Source organism: Crassostrea angulata, chromosome 3 (genome assembly GCF_025612915.1).
Source record: "Crassostrea angulata isolate pt1a10 chromosome 3, ASM2561291v2, whole genome shotgun sequence".
Lineage (NCBI taxonomy): Eukaryota > Metazoa > Mollusca > Bivalvia > Ostreida > Ostreidae > Magallana > Magallana angulata.
The window spans coordinates 25,380,606-25,404,207 of NC_069113.1; the positions used below are offsets into that span (position 1 = coordinate 25,380,606).

General features: G+C 36.3%; 1 protein-coding gene across 1 annotated transcript in view; it reads right to left on the reverse strand.

The window, feature by feature from the left end:
- Positions 1-2,492: 2,492 nt before the first annotated feature.
- LOC128175744 (fibrocystin-L-like) overlaps positions 2,493-23,602 on the reverse strand; it is a 44,922-nt gene continuing 23,812 nt past the window's right edge. The window contains exons 29-53 of the mRNA XM_052841582.1: positions 21,799-23,292; positions 21,384-21,533; positions 20,788-20,956; positions 20,227-20,383; positions 19,792-19,948; positions 19,348-19,427; positions 18,709-18,838; positions 18,036-18,404; positions 16,030-17,549; positions 15,709-15,880; positions 14,940-15,173; positions 13,937-14,194; positions 13,298-13,546; positions 12,528-12,704; positions 11,889-12,122; positions 11,399-11,695; positions 10,883-11,308; positions 10,571-10,736; positions 10,056-10,288; positions 8,887-9,129; positions 6,588-7,151; positions 5,811-6,118; positions 4,994-5,362; positions 4,344-4,740; positions 2,493-3,916 (exon numbers count right to left, since the gene is read on the reverse strand). Coding sequence (XP_052697542.1) covers positions 3,783-3,916; positions 4,344-4,740; positions 4,994-5,362; positions 5,811-6,118; positions 6,588-7,151; positions 8,887-9,129; positions 10,056-10,288; positions 10,571-10,736; positions 10,883-11,308; positions 11,399-11,695; positions 11,889-12,122; positions 12,528-12,704; positions 13,298-13,546; positions 13,937-14,194; positions 14,940-15,173; positions 15,709-15,880; positions 16,030-17,549; positions 18,036-18,404; positions 18,709-18,838; positions 19,348-19,427; positions 19,792-19,948; positions 20,227-20,383; positions 20,788-20,956; positions 21,384-21,533; positions 21,799-23,292 — 8,687 coding nt within the window. The 3' untranslated portion in view covers positions 2,493-3,782. The remainder of the gene's footprint in view (positions 3,917-4,343; positions 4,741-4,993; positions 5,363-5,810; positions 6,119-6,587; positions 7,152-8,886; positions 9,130-10,055; positions 10,289-10,570; positions 10,737-10,882; positions 11,309-11,398; positions 11,696-11,888; positions 12,123-12,527; positions 12,705-13,297; positions 13,547-13,936; positions 14,195-14,939; positions 15,174-15,708; positions 15,881-16,029; positions 17,550-18,035; positions 18,405-18,708; positions 18,839-19,347; positions 19,428-19,791; positions 19,949-20,226; positions 20,384-20,787; positions 20,957-21,383; positions 21,534-21,798; positions 23,293-23,602) is intronic.

Consider the following 23,602-nt stretch of genomic DNA (forward strand, 5'->3'; position numbering starts at 1 on the left):
GAAACTAATGCGTGTTTTCGCGAATGTTTCGCGTTTATTTGCGAAAGTTACGCGATCATTCGCGAAAAATATTTTTTTTTAATCTACGAAAATTAGCTCAGTGGGCTTTCGTAGGAAATGAAGGTGGTGACATTGCAGAAAAAAAAACATAACCTGCATTAGCGGGTTATGTAAATTTTTTCTGTAATGTCGCTACCTTCAAAACCCGAATGAATCATCAAAGAAAGCATGTTATTGTTTATATTAACATCTTTCTTTTAACTAATAAATAAATTGATTATAAAAAGTAAGTAAAATTTACTAAATTACTGTTAATGTACAAAAGTACGTTAGCTAAAAGAAACAGCTAAGTTTTCTCCTTTTAAGACTTCGAGTCTGGCATCATCATGCTTATTTCGTGCAGTCCGTGATTTTTCTTAGGTTGCTGTAGGTTTCGACCCATCGATAAACGGGGCATGTCGATTTCAGTCCTGTCAGTTTCAGTCGCTGTAGATTTCGACCAATCGATAAACGGGGCATGTAGATTTCTGTCTGGCTGTTTCTATAGAGCTATGAATTAACTATAAGTCTCCGTAAGAAATAGAGGGAATCATACTCAGTAGATGTAAATCTAGTAGTTTGATACATTTTTCATTCCATTTGTTACGGATATATATTTCATTTAGTGATCAATATATTGTGCTGTGCTCGGGTATATAAATTCTTCAGATATAGAATAGGTGCTTATCCGCTGCTGACCTTCTAACGGCAGCAAGACAGTTATGTCTATATAATTTACGGCGTTAAAATCTAACAAATAGACTAATTACGTCTTTTTGAAGAAGAAAAAAAACTAAATCATGTAAGAAATAGTTATTGGAAGTAAAAAAGTACAATGTGATTTATCATTTTAAAAGTAAACGAATATAGGAAATAAAGATTTTTATCTTAAAAATGATGTGGTTTATGAATGAGGTTGCATAAATGAACATTAAGTTACTTTGATTTTAATATCCTTCTCGCTATAAAAACCATTTGAATCACTCACAGAAATTATCTTACAAAGCTACTGACTCGGGTTTTATTCAAAATCAAAAAATTAATGTTGTGTAGGAAGATTGTATTCAAAATGTTATTTTATAAATACACTCAAAGTTGATATAATTTTTATATTAATAAAGTTTCTTGTTCTGTTTTCCAGAGAGAATTCATAAATGGTATTTTTGAAAAACACAATAGAAGAGATAGTGTATGGACCTGAGATATGGTCTCTAACCAATACAAGAAAGAATATCTTTTGAATGTGTGAAGTTGTTCTGTTGTTATCTTGTTTACTTTGTCATTGACCCATTTACAAATGGAGAGTATATATACAATCATGTAGTACCTAGTTCACACACAATTATCCACTGCCAAATACCAATTTTCTTCAAATTTCATTACTATTTAATAGTTTGGGCAAGAAATTGCACATCGCAGTTAGTTTTATTTATAACTGAAGAGTAAATGACCTGCATGTAGCTACCAATAGATTATTACCGGTAGTAGAAATCGTTTTGAATTATTGGCAAGCACTGGGAAAAAATATGAAGTAAAATTCTCTCATCTCTCTGTCTCTCTTCAATTACATGCAGTAAAGATTTATTCCTTCTTTCCAATGTACATGTAATTCGTAATTCATATCAAGGCAACCAAATTTGTCAACGCAGCTATCAAAACTACCTTTTCAATGCGACGAACATTGAATGGGGGAGGAAAGTGGTGGAGAGAAAAAAAGTAAGTACTCTATGGAATATAATATATGATGTAACAAATGTAACACTTTATTTTTAAATGTACATATATTTATTCAAAATTATTATATTATTTTCACCTTGTTTCAGAAATTTTTTTTCAAAAGGGCCGTACAATTCTTCTGCTGCTGCCTTAGCGGAGTGTGATATTTTAATTATCATAATATCATGCACCTTATTAAAAGTGAATTTGTTGATTCATTTTTATTTTGATTAACACCATTTTTTGATACGTATTTTTTATTTTGATAGACAAAATTTATTTTTTTAATGTTAAATTTACATCTAGCTTTTAGACATTTCCTAGTTAATTTTATCTGATTTTTTATTTAAAAATTGCTATTAATTATAACAAATACAATTTCTGTACCTTTGATTGTGGTCTTTCTTATTTATTTATTTTTTGTTCCCTTGAGTGACTCTGCTTCTTACTCACTGACCCAGATAACTGTTTCAATTTTGGTGACTTTTTTAACAGTATGCAAATGTATGTGATTTATAGCTGAGACAGGTACTTTGCTTTGTAGTACTACAAGCCTATTACTACCAAAGTATTTAATCAAAGTACATGATCTAAAAGTTCCGTAACCTTTTTCTGCCATCTAAGACCCAAAAGGTACAAAATAATTGCTACACTAGCATCACATAATTATATAATACTAAAATCTGATTGGCTACCAAGGTAAGATCTCAAATATTAAAGGATTTTCAAATAACAAATTGACCAAGACAAGCAAGAGCATTTATTTCCAAAGACAACTGTAAAAAAATCATATAAAATGAACAGATGGACATATCAAATAGATAATGGCTTCAGTTGAATATGCTTTTTTCATACATAACATGATGAGACAATACATTTTGATCACTGAAATAATTTTTCACAATCTTAAGTCAATGTTCTGTGAACAAATCCTGAGTTAAAGACAGATGGTATAATAATATGGCTATGTCACTACTTATAGTATAATATTTTTCCAAATATTGGACCATCAGGTTTAATCTAGCTGCAAGTAGAGAGTTTAAGGTTAATCATCCTCCTCTTTTCTGTTGTGCAAGTAATGATCAATGAAAGATGTGATCTTTTACATTTTATGACAATCTGTGTTGTATTAAGTGGATTGCAATTATTGTAGAAGCACATATATTCGTTGGGTGAAAACTTTGTTGTTTTTAAACCAAATAAAACCTTTTCGTCATATCGTAATCTCTAAAATGCATTGTTGATTAATACTTTCCACTAAAATAGCGAAATTTAAATCTTCACCAAATATTTCTCCTTCTTTACACAGTAGTTTACTTTTTGATAATACATGTAATATATTCAAGATTTCCAAGAAAAGGTACATATTGTAATCTTACTCTAATTAGCTAGTTTAATGTTGTACATGTACATTGATCTACACATGGACAAGAAAAGCAAGAATGCAAATGTAAATATTTTTCAACTGACTAGAATATACGACATCGCCAGGTCAGTATCTTGTGATATACATGTCTTTGCATCATGAGATGAAATTAACAATTTACATGTCATTAATTATCAGTATATTCCTGAGATTTCCACATACCCGTAAACACAGATATTTAATAACAGATCAATAGGCCACATTGCTCACCTGCGCAACCAATATTTGTGAAACTTAACTAAACAAGCCTGCTCTCCTTTAAAACTATATAAATTTTCTGTTTACAGAAAGAAGTTTCCTTGCAGTCACTCTTTCCTATTTTTGGAGTCATGAATTCTATCTTTAAGAAATTGTGGTGAAATTTTGGTATCTAATAAATTACTGACCTAAAAGTTTTGAAAGATTTTTGAACTGCCTTTTCTTAATTTCATTCCTTATTGTTGCCCTTTCCACCTCCTTTGAAGAAAAAAAAAACTTGAGAAAGTCAAAGGAAGCTTAAGCAAACATTGTTGGAAACTGTGATCCCCTATTCCAAAAAAAAAAAATGAAATGAAAATGCAGACATTGGACAAATTTTCATCAACAAAGCTCAGCTGGGGAGTTAATTTAAAGTAATAAAATTCAACAATCCAAAAATTTCACTAGTTCCGTCGTCCAAAGCATCACACAAGGTCAGTGTGCCGTTTGTTTGGAGGGTTCCTCCCGATGTGATTTGATACGTGATTGTTACGCCTCCTACATAATAAAAAATAATATGTCAACACAACACCACACCAACCGATAACTATCAAAAAAGAGACCTAAGGCACCAGGAACATTTCAAAGTGACTAAAAAATTACTTGAACTCTTATACACCTTCTGAAAGAGATGCATAGTACACCATTCAAGAATTGAATTTTTTGAGAAATATGACTTTGACACAACTCAAAAAATGCCTACATAGACTTGATTTTGAAGATGCTGATTCTGATTGGAAAGGCATTCAGAATTTGTAATTTGCATTAAACTGCATACAAGTACTGTAGATTACTGATTAAACCTAAGAATTTAATACTTGCGTAAAACAAAGAATCTATAGTATTCACAGCAATATTCAATTTTATTACCAACATGAAGAAGAAGCAGTTTTCAAAATTGATAAATCACACAGAATTTACTGACCACTATCGATTTGGACAGAATCCAGATCAATATCTGGATAACGCCTGATCAGAAAGTTCCCGATCACAGTCTCGAACTGTAGCTGGTATCCGGCTGCAACAATGGAGCTATAGTCGGCTTCAAATCTCAGCTGCAGCATCTGGGTGCTGCTATTGCTGGAGGAGGCATACAGATCTGCTCTGCGAATATTGATCAGGAGCTGAGTTTCTAATGAATATTCAGCAGGAACAGAGGTCACGCCTATCTTCAGGATCACCATGCCTGGTTCAGTGAATCTGATGTCTGACAAAGTAGCCAGACCCGTGGTAGCATTGAATTTTGTGTTGAGCTCTCCAAATTGTTTTCCTTTGTAGAACTCCAGTCCATCCAATGTAACGCACACTTCCCAGTCAGTTATCTGTTTAAAAAGAAAGCAAGATGAAACTTTTCATTCCAGACTCATTGATTCCATTGAATTTTTCCTTATGAGTATACATTCAGTTTTTAAGTTTTTATTCCTTTTTTGGCTGGCTTAAAATTTACCATGGTAAGTATTTTTTCTACCCTTCATAACATCATTTTGTCATCAACAAAATGCACCATAGCAGACAACATAATTTGTAATCCCAGAAGTAAATTGGAATCAATAATAAATAAATACATGGACATACCCGCCAGTGAGTTTGCTCAATAATTTGGCTTGTAACTGCATCTTCCAGCTTTATCACTAGAGAAATACTGGAATTTGCGACAACAGTGGTTGGAATGCTCATGGCATTGACCTTGAGAGGCCGTCTTGGTAGTGAAAAGTTGGTCAAAGTAAACAAATTTACACCAGCTGGATATGTAACTGTAAAATTCAGGCCATAATCATCCCCGAAATGACTGATGGCCAAGTCTGTGAAGTTTGCCCAGCTGTTTTGGTATGGGACAGTGATGGTTCCAGTCAGTTGACTAGCTGCATTACCGGTGCCACTAACAATGGATGCTGTAATCTGCCATGGATTTATATTGGTTCCCAGCTTATCAATAACAGTTCCCTATATAAAGAAGAGAAAAAATCCATTATGTACTTCATGTATGAAATTTCATAAAAGCACTTGTGAAAACTTCATGCAAGCGCTTGAGAAGAAAAATACAGGTGGGTATTAAAGTATCTAGGGAGTAAAGGTTTTTGGTAAGTTTACGGATAAAATTTCTTGAAATTTGAATAAATTGAGATTTAGATGCTGTATGCTAGATTCCTGATTAAAAGCAAAGAATCTAATCTCTGCATAAATCACAAGAAAGCATCCCTTGCATATTTTCAAATCTAAGTATTTTTTTTCCAAGTATTGTAAACTTTGTGAGATTAAAACAAAAATTAGTCGTTAACGATTTTGATTTGATATGACACAAAATGGCAGAATCACAGAATTTTGAAATAACATAAAATAAGGAATCTACAGTACTGAAAATGTTACATGAAACGGACTTGAAGACACTCACGCTGCTATCATATATTTGAAGTTTAGGCTGAGTGGAGAATGGAGCACCTTCATGCAATGGTACAATGGTATTGGACAGTCTCATCTCGCTAGGCTGAGCCAGTGTTTGTAAAGCGATATTGGTGTCCGAGAGTACCACCTGCCAATTTGGGTCCTCAGGATCTGGGGGCGGTTCGGCAATGGCCACCCCTGTGGAGTTCAGGAGGTTGAGTAAGGTGGATCCAGCCTGTACGTCATTTACAATGGTTGTGGTTATGTTCTGTAACTCTTCTGTCGACAGATCACCGGCACTTGCTGTTGTGTTAAGCTCTGAACACAGAAAAATTAAACATGAAAAATTAAGATTTCGGTAATAAAGTTCTACATTTTTAACCCTTTGAATACATGTGTACAACTCCTTCATCAAATATGCTGTATGTCCATTTATTTTTCACTTTTTTTCTCTTTTGCCATGACTTTCACATCACATAAATACACTAAGTTGAAATTATGTTCAATATTGTATGCTACTAGAAATAATGCCTTGTACAAAAAGAAAAGGTTGCAGAGATGTCCAAATTTAGTTTAAAATGTTGTAATGTGAAAAAAAAAAATAAACGGATAATATGGTACATGCATCTGATAACACAGAAAAACAATACCGTACAAGGCAATCATCAGTTTCTTCCATTTTTTTTTCTCCATTTTTAAAAATGAAAATGATTGCTATCAAACAGTAGTACCCTGTCATACTAATTACAGTTATGTTGCAAATATGTTAATGAGATTGGTTCCATACCTTGAGAAGGAGGATTACTGATCTCGATTTCCACCCCTGTGATTCTACCGGTGGCTCTCTTTCTGCGTCCACTGACTGATGATGTCTCCCTCACAATCTTTGTGATTCGCACGCGACTGGCATCAATGTTAAGGAAGGAGGCCAGATTCATGATGATATTCTCCCCATAAAACTCGTTCTCTGGCATCGCTGGTAGTTGGAAGGACACTATAACTGTCTTCACTGTTACAATCCTCACTGGAGCTGGCCCTTTGATCATCAAAGTAATGATACCAGTATCTCTGTTGAAATAGCTGGTCCCAGATTTGAGTGCGCATCCTGTGACGTTTGGCTTGTAGTAGTCTGGCTGTCCGACAGGAGGTGGGTCTACAACATATTTTCTGTCGGCCCCTTCAAACCGAGCATTTGGAGGCAGGATGAAATTGCCATCATGGTAGACGTCCAATCTCCAGGGCTTAGAGTACCACACAGACAGGACAATACAGTCATTTGGATTGGCATCCAGCAAGAAAAAGCGAGATTTCTGAGGGGAGGTACTTGTGTAGTGCAACAAGAACTCTTTCTCTGAAAAATTTAAAATGCACTCTATATATTCATGGCACTTATAAAACCGCAGACAGATTTTGCCCTAATTAATTTCAAATAAAAATCAACTCATTTGTCTATAATGATTGCAAAAATCCTTGCGCATACACTAAATGTAAATATAGATCTTTTAATGACCTTATCAAAACTCCCAGGAAAGAAATCAAAGGCCTGAAGGCCTGAGCGGCGCATCGCATTGAGGGTAGATTAGCTGCAATAATGGAGCCCTCTCCCGATTTTTTTTGGGGAGGAGGGCTACAACTCCATAGGATCTCCGTAATGGTGCAAGTCAAGTGCACTCCCGCAACAATTTCATCTCAAATCGTACATAAATGACAATAACATTTGCATTTCTTACCTGAACTCAAACATTGTAGAATGATATCTCTGGCATAAATTAATCAAAAATATCAAGTAAAGTCTATATATCCGTTATTTTTCGTGTATGTCAAAAACATAAGTTGAATTTGTCCGCCTTGTTTACTGACCTTGACCGGTTTATTTTGGGACAGCCAATGAGAATTTAGGAGCGGATCTTGAACTGAATATAGGAATTCTCCTATTATAAACATAATTAACGCGGTAAATATGAATTTTCCATTATATACCATTTCCTTAAATGATGTTTTAGTGATAGAAGGAGGTATGATTGATTATCTACACTGACATTCACGCGAGAACTGTCATGGCTGCTGAAAAAGACGACTGATAATCATGCTGATATGTTTTATCTGGTTTAATTTGATTTATATTCGGTTAGTTTGTTCAACCTGAATTAAAAAATCATTTTATCTAAAGGAAGTCAAATATAAAATCGATCTTTTCAGACCGCAGTCAGTCACATTAAAAAATTAATTTTGCACAGTTACGGAGATCCTATGGAATTGTAGCCCTCTCCAGTAAACATCAGATATAAAAAAAAAACGGAGAGGGCTACATTATTGCAGCTAAGAGTAGTTAAAAACATCCCTACAAAATGTTAAATATCGCCATTCTACATGGGGAAGGTGGCGCACTTTTCCTCATTCAGTTGGACATCGCCTTATTCGTTTTATCAAGTGATTAAATATGAAATCTGTTCCTAGCTATAGGAAGACAGCCACTTACTCTCATTTTAATATAAAGATTTTATATACGAAATTATTACATTTTTTACCTCCGATATTCGAACAATTATCGTCATCGCTTTTAAATTGAAGAACGAACTGTTGTTATGCAAATTATCTCATCGGTTGACTGGTCCTCTGTCCCTATCGTACATTGCAGGCATTGCCAGTCTATTTCACCTGCGTATTAATCTTTGTTTTGTTCTTTCATTGATGTTGATGTTTTTTCAATGTGTAAAGGAGATATCTGTTGTAATGATTTGTTGATATTTTTAAAACGCATACTGAATATATGTACCTGGTTGAAAATACGTAACAATCAGAACGGCACTATATATTCATTGGCGCATTGATATTTGAGTTCTATGACGCTGCTTGTATATAAGCCGAGAGAAGTAAGCTGACAGCAATGAGGCTACATCGCTGATAGCGATGGCCTCAAAAAGTAGGAAAATCATATTGCTCAAGGTATGCTCTCCAAGCTCCCCCCTGTTTGATGGACAGGTCAATACTGGTACAATCAACAATGGAACATAAGTCAAGGGGTGCTAATTACAACTCAGATATTTGGATCTACCACTGAATCAATAATATTTTCCCAAACAAACCTGTAGCTACGATGGCTTGGAAGGTGGACAGTCTCTTCCTACAGGTGTAGCCACTGCACCAGCCGTGGTCCTGGGGTCCGTTAATCAGGTCCAGGTATCTGTCACCCAGAATGGCGACTGGGGACAGACGGCGGGTCTCTGTGTCGGCGTCCAAGCTCTCAATGACTAGTGTCTTGTAGTTTAGTTCATGGCACTCGTAAGCCTGCCAGGCGCCTTTGTACTGACAAGAGGATCTGATGATTCCTATTAAAAGAACAAGGAGATCCTCATTAAGTGCCCCCAAAAATGCCATACTGTAAATGTAGTGTATAATAAGCTTGTATGATATTTGGCAGAAAATGATTTTCCAACAAGTTAGCATGGATCTGAATTTGTATATTTCTGAATAAACCTATTTCTATACTATAATGTACATATTTTATGATTGGTATTTAGGAAATCACTTGATCAGAACATGTCACTGTATTTCTTTGAACAGGAGGTCCATGGTTCTATATGCTAGCCTGTGTAATATGATTTAGCCCTGTGAACGATTCACAGTGATGTATTTAAACAAAAAACAGTAATATCTTGTGCATTACTAGCATTTACTGATTCTGAATATTTTTTTAAATGCTATCTATCTTTATATTTGTATTTGTGTAGTATATGGGTAGAAACTAAGAATGTTTAAAAGTTTACAACAGAGGAATAAAGTGATGCCTCTTATGGATTAAATACTGTAAATTCCTTATTTTACGCGAGTACTTCATTCCTTGATTCCACTGTTCTGTATCAAATCGCAAAAATATATAATCTTTATCACCAATATTTTGCAATAGTTTACTACAGTTAAAAACTGTCTGAAAAATAAAAGCAAGATTTTAAAATCTGCGAGGGTTGCCTCTCGTGATTATATGTGGAAATCAACTCCTCGTGTTTAAATAGGAATCTACAGTATATATATGCACCTTAGCACACTCTTCCAAAAAAACTACAATGACATGAAAATAATCTAAAAGCATAAAACTCAAGAAATTCATACACTACCTATATAAACACAATACAAGATTTCTTTAAAAAAATATTTGAATATACATGTATATACCGATGCACATTTTCAAAACAATTGTGTGAAACAATTTTCTAAAAACAAGCATAAAATGTAGGCTTTTTACTAATATGTGTACCTTTGTGAGGAGCTATCTCTGCAACAGGAATTCTGCTCCCATTAGATCTCACAAGCATCTCTTTTGGGATTCTGTAATCCCCTAATCCCATCTTGGGATTTCCATTCCATTCATGCTCCGATTGGGGGATGACAAATCCCGGGGAGCTGAGGAACGTCCCGTCTAGATCCTGTAGGAGACACTTGACCTTAGCGTCACAGGCCATGTCCACACAGTTGGACGAGTCAATCTTCCTGCAAAATTGATAAAAATAACAAATTTCATGTAGTTTTGAAACTCTCAAGAGTAAAAACTTAATGATAAAAAAATTGCCTTAAAAATCTTCTGTTAATTACTATAATTAACATAATATTCAGAAATAGGACTTAAATTGGAAAAAGCACTTGATGTTTCAAAGGAAACAAGCATTTATACACTTAATTGTACATATGAATTTTACAAGTAAAATACCATTGCAAAAAAAAAAAACATTGTGAGTGCAAGGTCAACTCTATTGGTCACTAGAAAGACTTTACCCTATATCAGATCTCCAGTACAGAATCTTATTTTCCTCTGCCATATTGTGGAACTGAATTCTCTCTGTTATAAATGGGTGGTTTCCATCATCGTTTTCTTTATTAGGAGCCACGGCTCGATCCCCCCGACTGTTACATTTGTTGGAAAACTTGGAGAAAGTCACATCTGAAAGTTGTATGAAAAATGCCTATTTATTTTAAACAGAGATTTATAGCATTTTACATAATGGAACTATACACATAACTATATAGAAATGGTAATGTTAATTATGATGGATATATACAGTATTTAGAAATTACCAAAGCCCCTACCTTGCAAGCGAAATATTCCTTTGATGGTTTGGTAGGACATTATTCCAGAACAAGGCATGTTGGGGCAAGCATTGCCCCCAGAGGTAAATGTTGGCATGGTAACGCCAACACGTAAAGGAAAACTGTGACTTTTTATTTTCTCTCGGCTTTTGATAAAGTTGAAATCAGACCTGTCACCCCTAGCAGTAGAGCAATTCAGCTCGTCTGATGTACCGATAATCAGGGAGTCAATCACATTCGCATACTTGTCTTGGAATCTGTGTGAAAGGGATGGTGGACCCTCGACAAATTGGAACACACTGACTCCATTGTCAGCCGCCTTCAGATTTCTTACAGAGGAGCTGGCAGAGCCTTGGTAGAAAATCCCATAATCGAAATTCTTCCACACAGTGAAATTAGCATACATTGTGCATTGTTTAAGATAACCTGGAAAATAAGAAACGAAAAGGCTAATATTTTCTAAAGCAGTTTGTAACAGATAACACAAATTTACAAGTTGTCCAAGTTCCAACCAACCTGGTAAAGGATTGATAGTAAGCAAGCCGACCCCAACCAGAGCAGTATGGGCGACATTGCCCGTCCAAGAGTCTGCAGACGAGACACCACAGGGTTCCCCAGTGGTCCGGAATCCCAGCCTCTCTGCTCCCCCAACATGGTTGTTTTGTAAAACCAGATTGGTGGCTTTATCCAAGTTGAATGCCCCGTTATATCGGAAGTTTGAGCTCTCCCTACGACCTTGATAAGATCCCTCCCATTGAACCTTGGTCACAAAGTTGTTTCTGATGATGGATCCATCTCCCATTGCTTCAACAGCTGAAGATTTCAATTTTGTTTATGAATGTTTTCACAGGAAATTCTAAAGTTTTACATGTACCCGACTCACGTTCAAACATACTTTAAGTTTATAATCAGTCAAATTTATTTCACTGAATCCTTATCCAAGTACAAATCAACAATAAAAGTTAAATGTTTACATACAACAGTATATATCTGCAGACTTACTTACCAAACCACACAGTGTCTGTTATCACATTGTCTTCAATTGGAAGTTTGTTGGTAGCATAGGCCATGATGGCCGGTGAGAAGCCCTTATGGAAGGCACATTTCTTTACATAGGACGGCTTTATATTGGACACAGTACCAGCGTCGATGTAAGCTATGGAGCCGCGGCCATCAAAGGGTGCCACCCAGCCTTCTTGTCCAGAGTGGTAAAACTCCACATTGGAGATGCGAGCATAGCCTGAAAATATACCAAACATAGAAGGTGATTCTATTTGAACTAAACGAAAAATTTTCTTACAAGAATCACAATCATTTTACGAAATACTCTCTAATGAATTCTTTGTATATTGAAAATAATAAAATAATCCCTTTTTCAAAACCAAAAAGAATCAGTTTAGTGGTATCTTTTAAACTAGATTTTTGGAGTCAGAACTTTATTATTTGAATAAAATTTAACTTTTGTTTGAATATACAGACCAAAAAGACCCACAGATTGTAAAAGTATATCAAATTCCATCTTTATCGGTAAAACCACAACATATGCTTTACCAACATTTCAGGATATGGTCTACATGCATGCAAGTCACAGTCTATAAGTATAAAAAAAAAATTAATTATAATGAGCAAGAAATCTATTCCTCACCTACTAATAGACGATTGCTATCTGTTGGGTCCTGGGTTTGGCTGACCAGAATTCTGGCCCCAAAAGACTGGCTGTACAGTTTGTTGTAGCTGGCCCCCTCTACACGAATATTTCTGGTCAACAGACCAACCTCAGCCGCCATTGTCATCGACTCGTTGCCTGCAGTCTCTGTATGGGCTGAAATAATAAAAATAAATCTTGTCAACATGGTCCACAATATCACTAAAAATTGGTTTCATCAATATTCAACAACATTATGTTTTGTGAAACTAACAATTTTACCAAATCCGAGAAAATTGATGCCCCCAGATATAAGAAAAATTGCTCTACGGGACTGAAATTGAAACTTGAACCAAACTGTATTGAAATTTCACTATTTATAAATAAATAATCTGCATGATAATGCACTACAGAAAGTTTCAGACTTAAAAACAAATTGCATGGTCAGTTAAAATAAATCTTCATCAAATACAAATGGTACAATGGATCCCTTTTACCTTGGAATATTTTTGTTCAGTGCAACTGCAACAGCAAACTGCATTGAGCATGAACATTCACTTCATCAATAGTGTGCATTTTTTAATTTCAAAATGATCATTTAAACTTTAAAGTGGAGCAATTGCTTCTTAATATAATGAAAACTTCAAACTCAAATTGATGATTGCAGCCACATACAGTATGGTAAGGGTACAGTAGGTCTATACACACATTTATCTACAATAACTTTAGACCTACTCTGTACATGTATTCCACAGAAATGAAGAACATACCAATATGTTTGAACTGTACTGTGGTGTTCAGAGTCAGGGTTGTTCCCCCATTGGACACTGCAGTTATTGCAAACGTTTCTTTTTCCCAAATGGAGAAATCTGTGGGAGCAATGACGATTTCCTCCCCAACCTTCCACGTGACTGCTGTTGCCAAGGTGATCTGGCTGTCGCCAGGATTGGCTGTTTGGGCCAGCAACGTCCAGGAAGTTCCGACGTCTTTGCCATGAAGGTCAAGGCCACCAAACACGCCTGTGGATTAATGGAACATCAAAATAATTCCTTACATGTAATGCCATCATTAAATATCAAATTATACAGAGCTGCAAAGTTAACATGTATTTTGATTTTAATAAATTGCTCTCATTATACGCTCTCATTATACGACCTACACAAATTTGAATCAAAATAAAAAATAAGATATTCATACCTCATCCAAAAATATCCCTAAAAACTAGAAACTAGCACTGCTACAATACATGTACCAGTACAACATACTTTTTAAAAAATAGAATTATCCGTTTGATAGCAAGAAAATATAATGAGCTGAAGTATGAAAAAATAATGTGCTAAAAAGTGATAGAAAACTTTGTGTGGACTGGTAGTTTCCACAGACAACAAAAACTGACAGAGCCTCCCTACCTATTGCCTTTGATCCAAGCGGTGGGCCAGAGGTGGTGCGGAAGTACGGTGTAGAGTGCTCCCCCTGTAGCAGAATCAGGGCCTGACCAAGGAACGGTTTATCTGGCCATCCAATGATCAGACGCCCTCCCAAGATTACAATGTAGGTACAGTTCAGCTCAAAGTTCCTGGTGCCGTTAGCATCGTCTAGTTCTAGTACTCCATAAAGAACCAGTTTACCCATCCGTGGCAATGCCATGTCAGCTACTACCCATTGATCTGAGTTTTAAAATTTTATTAAATATGTAATTATATCAATTTGCATATTTCATAAATGTGTTGAAATGCCATTAATGCCCCTGTAGGCTGCCAAAATTTCAAAAAAGATCAAGGGGAATAACTCTGTAAAAGATAATCAAACCTGGATCAAATTCAACCAATATTTTCAGGTAAAATATTCTATATGCAACTTGATTTTAATATATATACATCCCTTCAAAAGTAAGAAAGTGGAAACGGAAATATCACTCCGTCAAAAATCACCAGACTTGAATTAAATTAAAACTTAATACCTGCATATTCCTATAAATCCTATGAACCCACATAATTATCAAATTTAAGTTGAAGTGTGGAACTCTTGCCGAGATAATGAATAGAAAGATATTGATGTTGGAATGAATAAAGACAAAGAAACAATGACAGAATGGGATAACACTATATGTCATTGGCCATTTTATGGTAGGGGCATAAAAACAGTTTGCATTTCATCTGCCTTAGTTATGGGGCAATATACATTGTATGGGCAAAAAAATGAAAATTGATTATTTTTCCTTTGGCTGGACTGACTACTTGCAGAAAAGATCATTGAAGTATTGTAACTATTCAAACAGTAAATCAAAGTCTTGGAGCAGATCTTTGAATACTCTATCAACATATCCATATCAAATGTGGGATGATCGGATATATGTAAATTTCTGTCACTATCCAAAGGAGAAAAACGTTGAATTACACTAACTACACATACCTTTACCGACTGTGACATTGTCATCATCTTGGGGAAGGTTGCCACTTGCCCATGTGTAGGATTCTGACCAGTACTGGAAGTCGTAGGGTCTGCTTGTGACGGGGGGTACAGTGTTGGGGTCAACGGGGGGCTTACAGTCCACGTAGTAGCACTTGTAGGCACGGAAACTCACACCGTAATCATTGAAGTCCACGACACTGCGCCTTCGTCTGGAGGCAGGTTTATTGGAGGAAACTAGAAATCAAGAAGACACATAAACAAGTCATGACTTACGCTCAAATTATTTGTAGTTTTTTATCAGAGATTTAAAAAATCTGATGAGTACCTGTGTCATCTATTTATATAATAATGCAGCTTAAAAGTATTTCTGTAGAATAAATTAACTCATTGTCATGGTCACAATGACAACTTTTAATGGCCAGGGTTTTTTTTTATGAATAATTTAGTTGAGTTCACAGTAATAAACATCTAAGCTAGATGTAAGCTCCATGAAAGAGATGCCCAAAAAATTTTAATATCTTATAATAAGCAAAGCCGCAAATTAAAAAAAAATCTAGATTAATATCAAACAACTAAATGCTTCAGTCTTGAGTAAAATCATCAATCGATTGCAAAATATGGTGTTAACATCAAGGTCAACATCACATTGCTTTACACTGAATTAATTAAAATGAACTCACTGATGTACCTAATCTCGCTGTCATTTGCAAAATATGGTGTTAACATCAAGGTCAATTGCTTTACACTGAATTAATTAAAATGAACTCACTGATGTACTTAATCTCGCTGTCATTTGGAAGATATTCCCATTGCCCATATTCACTGTTTCCATCGATGTTGCGAGTGGGCTCAATGTTAGTGCTCCCATCCAGGAAGAACCGGTCTGGCCTCCTCGAGACTTTCTGTCGCATGATGACGTACTCATATCCTCCAGAGTTATTCTGTTGGAAACTCTGACATTAAAGTTTATGGTAAACATGGAAGATCACGTTTGGACACAATTTTTTTCTCAACATCAATATGTATCACAGAGAGAGAGAGAGAATATATTACTGCAAAAACTGAAAAAAATAGTAAGACCATCATCTACCTTAGGAAACCTATCAAATCTTCCAGTGTAGCTAATGTTTGTTATCTGATCTGCATCCTTAAAATAATAGGAGTATTCCTCTCCATCCACAAACACCATCATCCAGCCAAGTTTGTGTGTTATAGCCTTCTTCCTCCACGGAACAGAGTCATTACCATAGCGATTCTTAAACACAAAATCTTTGAAATCTAAAGAGGATGGACTAATGCCATTGAAGGAGAACCGATGGTATTTGATCCCTGGTGGGCAAACTCTAGCTGGAGTGCTTCCATTGAAATTACTGAACTTGGGAAATGACACACAGGTAGGTGGCAATGTGTCTGAAGCTGAAATGACACTTTTTCCTACATTGGCTGCAATGGAGGCTGGATCTCCAGTTTCACCTATCAGAGTTCCATCCAAATCTTTCAGGACTCCAGCCCATGGCCATGGGTATGTTCCTTTATTGGGAGCTGACACCCACTTGAGATTTTTCGTCTCATAGTAAAATCCTCCACAATGCACTTTGCATGTTCCATCAATCCTTGCAAAATCAACACCAACACAATTGCTCTCATCAAAATTCACAAAGCGGATACCATCTAATGTTAGCCCATTTCCATAGGGCAGAATGAAGCCAGCTCTTGTACAGCCCTGTTCTTTTCGAGTTAGACTTGGAGCATGACCAACAATAAGCAGATCCTTAAAAAGCTGGTCGCCCTCAATGAGCAGTTTCCCTTCATATCCTGCCTTCTGGTTGTTTACCAGCACAAAGTCCCTGCATTCCAATGCTCCCCCATTCACAATCTCTGCTCCTTTCTCATTGTTCCAGGCGGTGAGGGATTCAAACAAAGACATGGCAGGAGTGCTTGACCCACATCCTCCTCCCACTCTAGTCTTGATGGTGGTGAAAATCCACAGACCAAACCAGCCGTTGGAGTGAGCCGTGTTGTTTCTGAACACACGTACAGGAATACGTTGAGGACAAATACTGCTGTCAAAGGACGGGCCATCTGGATGTACATGCATTCTGTACCAGAATCCAAAATGAGTGCCACCCACTGCCCGGTTATGCTGGATGGTGTTGTCTGGATTAGTGACCCAGTAGGCAGCAGGGGTTATATCATCATTCTGAAGGCTGCTGGATTCTCGCACAAACATCAGCAGATTGTATTGCACTGTGCTACCAGTCTCGATTCCGTCCTCGAAAAAGAAGGCTCCGCCCATCACGTTATAGGCCACATTGTATTCTACCAGAACATTATGTGATCCGTGAATATTGATAGCTCTGTTGAATGTGTTATAGATTCCACAGCCTCTGACATAGGATCCATTTGTATCTCCATTCAGATGGAAATGAATGGGATATCTTCCCAGTCGGAAAGCTTGACCAGCATGGGTCACTTCCACATATTCCAGACGAGCATGTGACATACTTCCAGAATTTTTGGGTGAGTGGATCATGATTTGGGCGCCAAACTGATCGCTTCCCATCTCTTCTCCAAAACGACCTTGGAAACAGGTCTGCGTGGCAAATTCACCTAGATTGTATAAGAGAAAAGACTCTATGTTAAAATAGAAATGCAAGTTTTACCTTAATAAATAAAATTTACTCCAATTTATTGAAGTGTGTGTCATAATATTGAAATTCAAAGATCTTTGATTTTCAAAATTGTATTGCATTTGTTTCATCAATGGTCTGATCTTCTTTTTTGTTTGAATATTCACTTCTCATTGAATATGCTCAGTGCAAATCAAATACCGGAATCTACAACCTTATTTTGTTAGATGTTAAAGTATTTACAGTTTACATCTAGAGCTATGAAAAAATAATTCATTTTCTGCAAAATCCTCTCTTCATTCAATATGAAAATAACGGTACCATTAAAAAAAACCCCATGAACATGCACAACAAATCTATGGCTGTTACCACAGAAAAAGTTATATTCTTCCAGTACCACTTACATTTGTCAAGCAATTAAGCTGTTAATTTGACATTACCTCTTACATTTCTTGGAAATACATACCTGTATCAAAGCCATCTGGACAAGCTTCAATTTTCTCCACAAAGTCTGGATTGCTATCCCCTCGTACAATTATGTTCCGTGAAACCATCCCCACTTCTGCTCTGAACTCCACGTCAGTGCCATCAAAGGTCTCTGTGACCCCGAGATGTTCATACTTCAGTGGCTGTGTCAAGGTCACGGTCCTGTTGTCACTGGCGACCGACTGGATGACCATGAGCTCCGTCTCCTTCTGGGAGTGCCTGTGACTGGTGGTTGCTATGACAACTTTGTCTCCGGCTTTCCATGTGACAGCCTCTCTCAGAACAATGGTGGAGTTCCCTGCGTATGCTGTGGCATCCAGTGTTGTCCACGTTACTGGAACAGGTTTGCCTAAAACAAGAATTTTAAAAAAATGTACCATACATAAATAAGAATATGATAAAATAAAAAGAATCAGGATCAATCGATGTATGATAAAATTCTGAAACAGTAAAATATTTGAATTGATAATATTACAATTAAAGCATGTATAAAATACATTAACACTCGCCAATGAATACAAGATAAAATGTGTATAAATTTCACTGAGCTATGTTTTATGGCTGAAGTGGTAAAAAATTTATTTACAATTTATTGTAAGAAATTCTATTTCAAAATTCGTTCTTGCTGTTCTTGTCTGTGATTTTCAACACACCATGTAGTTCAAGGTTGCCCTCTCTGACAGCCAGGGACTTGGTGCCATAGATAGGGTACTCCTTGGTGCGGTGGTTCCCATACAGAGTTATCTCAGCTTTGTGCTGGAAAGGTTCTTTCTCTGTACCCACCTATTCAATACAGAAATATGTTATTTCGAAGTGTTTGCCATTGATTATTTGACTACTGTGGAATCATCATTGTTGGAGAGGGACCAATGTTCCTGGCTTTCATGAATAACCCTTGCCCACAAATTTACATCCCCATGAATATGTATACATGTCAAGCATTTGCTTAATACTTATCAAAATTATCCAAAACTTGCTACCGACGAAATTATACCTCTCTACGAACCAGGAAAGTTTTGGCTGCCCATGAACATTGACCCCCATAAATAAAAATGATTCCACAGTATTACCTTTTCTAAAATTATATTGACAATGTAACTTTTAACTTTTCAACAAGAAAATGTCTTGATGAAGACTTTATACTAGATATATTTTCATCCATTTTCTTGTTAAAATCATATTATGTTCAAGCCTCAAGTTCAAAAAGGTGTTATAGAAAAGCATTGTTACCACAATTTGAAAGGGTAAGTTAAACTTTTTTCCCTGTAAAAATGCAAAATAAGGAAACATACTTGCAGTAGACCATTTTGTACTATAAGGATATTCACTGCCTTCAGCTCGATGTCTTTCTCATCAAAAATAAGAGCTCCGCCTGCAATGAATGATTAGTTACACAATTATCTCATGATATACATGTAGAATTAAAACCCTGCTGAAGTTTTTAACCTTTTGACAAAACATCAGGCATTTAAATTAATTATCCAAAATCATTATCTTGTGAATGGGTATAAAATTTGAAGAGAGTTATTCAATGAACATGTGCTCGTATTATCACATACATACACATGTGGTAAAATGAGAAATCATGATTAATTGGATTTCATATGATTTATTATGGTATCAAAATATTTTTAAAAATGAATCAACCAATCTAATACGCAGCAAGCGTTGGGCATTTTTATAAATTTTTTCCAATGTAAAGTGCACATTCTGCGGGTTAAGGACCTTGCTTTTACCTTGAATGAGTAGTAGGGTAAGCTTGGGGGTACTGACATCCAGCAAAATGGTCTGTCCCGGCGTGATCACAACCAAATCACCCTCCTTTGGTAAAGGACCGCCTCCCCAGGTGAACGGAGAGGACCACACATCTATGTAGAAAAACTCGGCCGAGCTCTGATAAAAAGTTAACAATTCATAATTTGTACTGCCTAATAAAAATACATGGCATTGCTGAAAAAAAAATTGCAAAATGCGACAGTTATACATTTTCAAAAAAAATTTTTTTTTTTCATATTTATTATCTTGATTCACAAAAAAAGTAGTACCGGTAAACATTTCCCTAGACTTTTTAATTAACAAGCAGAAAGATTTGTTATTGTAAGAATAAAGAATGATTATTTGTAGATTTTGATTTTTAAGGTTACTGTAAACATCAGAAGTTGCAAACCCACCTGCATGGCTTTCCCATTGCCAGCCACCTCTACCCTGACATTAGCTCTCTCGGACTTCTTGTGTTGGTTTGTCACACATGTGATCTGTGTGGGAGACACACTGTTTACATCACACACTGTCCCAGCAATGGTCACCGACACATCACCCTTCACAGATCTGTATAAAACATAACAAATCAAAAAAAATTTTTATCCATAGCTTTCAATTATACTCCTTTCGATTTTTCCCTATTTTTGTCAAATTGAATATACACATGTACATTCAGTGTTTCCATATGCCTACTTCAACACCCGCTTCCTTTCATATACTGTAAAACTTTTAGTTCTGTTCTTAAAATCATTCATTGCTCTCTTCAATTTTCATTAAAAAGTTATAAAAAATGTTCAGTGATTTACTACACTGGTCTGTTAATTAGCACATCTAATTTACTAATAAGGATAATTGTACTGATGAGTCACCAATGTGTATCAGTCACTGAATATTCTAGCAAAGCAATTGCTGTACAACTTGCAGAAAAGTATAATTTTTACCAAAAGAATTAAAAATTTTCCCCTTCTTACCCAAAGCCTGTTCCCTGAATAGTTAATGTAGTTCCTCCTGCTGTACCTCCCCTGGCTGGGGTTACCATGGTGATGTTTGGAGTAATGGCGGGGTTGTAGATGTAAGCATCTACTAGGGTCCTGGATACTCCATTACTGGTCAAATTCACCGTACAAGTCAGGTTTCCATCTGTGAAATATGTGTTTATAAAATGAAATTTTCATATTATATGTATAAGAAAAGGCACGTACATTTATTTCAGGAGGCCTGGATGGTTAGCAAATTTGAACATTTTCTTTTTATCTTTCTAAAAAGCTCTTCATCTTAAGAAGATTTAATTGTTTACATATGTATATAGTCTAAAAATGGCTTCGACCATACAGCCCTCTTAATAAACATTTAAGAGAATGATATCATTTAAATCTTAAAGTACATTTGTATAACTACAGTCAAAGCTCCAACAAACGGCTAATCCAAATACATTGAACCAACTAACATGCATATACAAAGGGGAATTTCTAACAAGTTAGAAAGCATTTTTTCCATCTTTCCTGCAATGAATATGGCATCTCAGGAAATACACAAAGAATTCAAGAACACAATTGACAAGCTTTACCTGCAGCCATTGGTGTTTTACAACTGAACTCCGAGGTTGACTGGTTGGCGGAGAGATCACGCTCACACTTTCTGTCACAAATCCAGACGGATGTGGAATTATCAAATCCAGATCCAGAAATAGTCACTAACTGGTCACCAGCAATACCACCTGAAATTCAAAGACAAAGTTTCAATGCATTTCTTTGAGATAGTAAATCAATCCTCTATCAAATAATCATACTTCAACATCACAGTACAATTTGTTAAAGAACATTAAATGTGAATGTATTAAATTAGTGGTTACATAAAATCAAAGACTCCTATTCCTTTTAATGCATGCCAAACTTTTACAGTGATGTCAAAACAAGAACTACTATCTTTCAGTGAGAAAATTCAAGTTGCCTTATTTTCAAACTCTTGGCGTACAAACTGACCTGTACTTGGAGAAATAGAGGTAACTAGCAGTTGGTATTCAAACTCAGAGCGATTGTCTGAGTTTCCTTTCCCATCCACTTTTACTAGTACAGGAAAAGATCCTATAAGGTTGGCTCCGGCAGTGCAGACGATTTCTGTCTCAGATGAAGAGCTCACGGTACAATCCGCTTTGTCGATACTGACGGTTATGTTTTCCTTCTGACTGACAAATCCAGTGCCGGTGATGGTAATCTCTGTGCCTGCTGAGCCATTGGTGGGATTGATGGAGGAAATATTAGGTGAGGATTGGTTACTGTAGTTAAAGGCCACCATTGGGTATGATATTGTATTGGAGATAATTCCAACATTCACACTCTCTTCTATTCCATTCAAAGGTGTGATACAGCTCACCCTGGACAAACTTGTACTGACAATCCTGCATGGCTTGCCTTTTATAGAGACAGTGGTTTGATCCTTCACAAAACCGTTTCCAGATATGGAAATCAGAGTTCCACCATGGATGCTTCCCTCGGCAGGAGAGATTTCTGTGATCACAGAGTTTCCTGTCACCCTGATGCTTCCTCTGGCTAGACCTTTCCCAGCCACTTCCATAACCACCTGGTTATTTGAACCTGCAGGGAGATTTCCTACTGTACATTGAACTGAGGAATTTGATAGGACTGTCACTTCACACCTTTCTCCTCCTATCTTAATTGTAATGTCAGCTGTTTCGTTCCCAAAACCACTGCCTTCAATTTCTAGAGTTGTATCACTTGTTCCATTCACCATCATGGGAGATACTGAGGTCATTTGAGGAGTAAAATCTGCATCATAGGTAAATTTACATGTTCCTTCACACACGGCTGGAATCTGTTGACCTTGTGAGGACCTGATTACGACCTGGACGTCTCTCTCACCTTGACCTTGACTTGTACGGCACACGATTCTATTGTAGTTGACAGTCATTACATCACAAGAATACCCTCCAATGGTGACAGACACAAAATCTTTATCCATGGAAAAACCAGATCCCATGATGTGAATCTCTGATCCCCCAACTTCTGAACCTTTAGAGGGCATGACTTCTGTCACAGAAGGCTTCAGGGCAAATGACCTTTCCATAACACTATTAATGGCCACCAAAGCATACCCAAGGTTATTGTGCCTCACTTTGATTGGCTGAAGAAGTCCAACTGAAGGAGAATTTGAGTTATCAATGTTACACACCACATCTGGTCCACTGTCTCTGTCACCAACACATTTCCCATCTCCGAAACTGATCTCGTTCTGACAGTCATTATTGGACAAGCCTGTACCTTGTACTGTGATGTTGGTATTAACTGTGCCATTACTTTCGGACACCCCTGTAACTATGGGAGTGGCACATGTCCAGAATTTAAAGTTGAACTTGCTGGGGTTCCCTCCAGTTGGTTCTGGAACAGAACAGTTTGACAATGGTGTCAGGTCTTGGCTACATCCCAGTCCTTGAATACTAATTGCTGATACTGCGGGTGCTGTATGAAATGAAATGTTCATGATCAAGTATTTTTAAATAGCAGCATTAAAGACTGACATAAAATACTGTCAGTCCAAGATACATTGTAGTCACTCTTATGAAAGATTTTTTAAAGCACTGATGCAAGTTAAGCTTGTGGATTTGGCTTAAACAAAACAAAAAGTTGTTTTCTATTAAAATGTAAAAATGTTTACTTTAGAACAAATGATATCATACAAATAATTATCATTTTATGTACATTAATGTAATTTTTTTTAGCAGAACATTGTACATATATATGCCTCACAGCTTTGCATAAATCTGTGTTA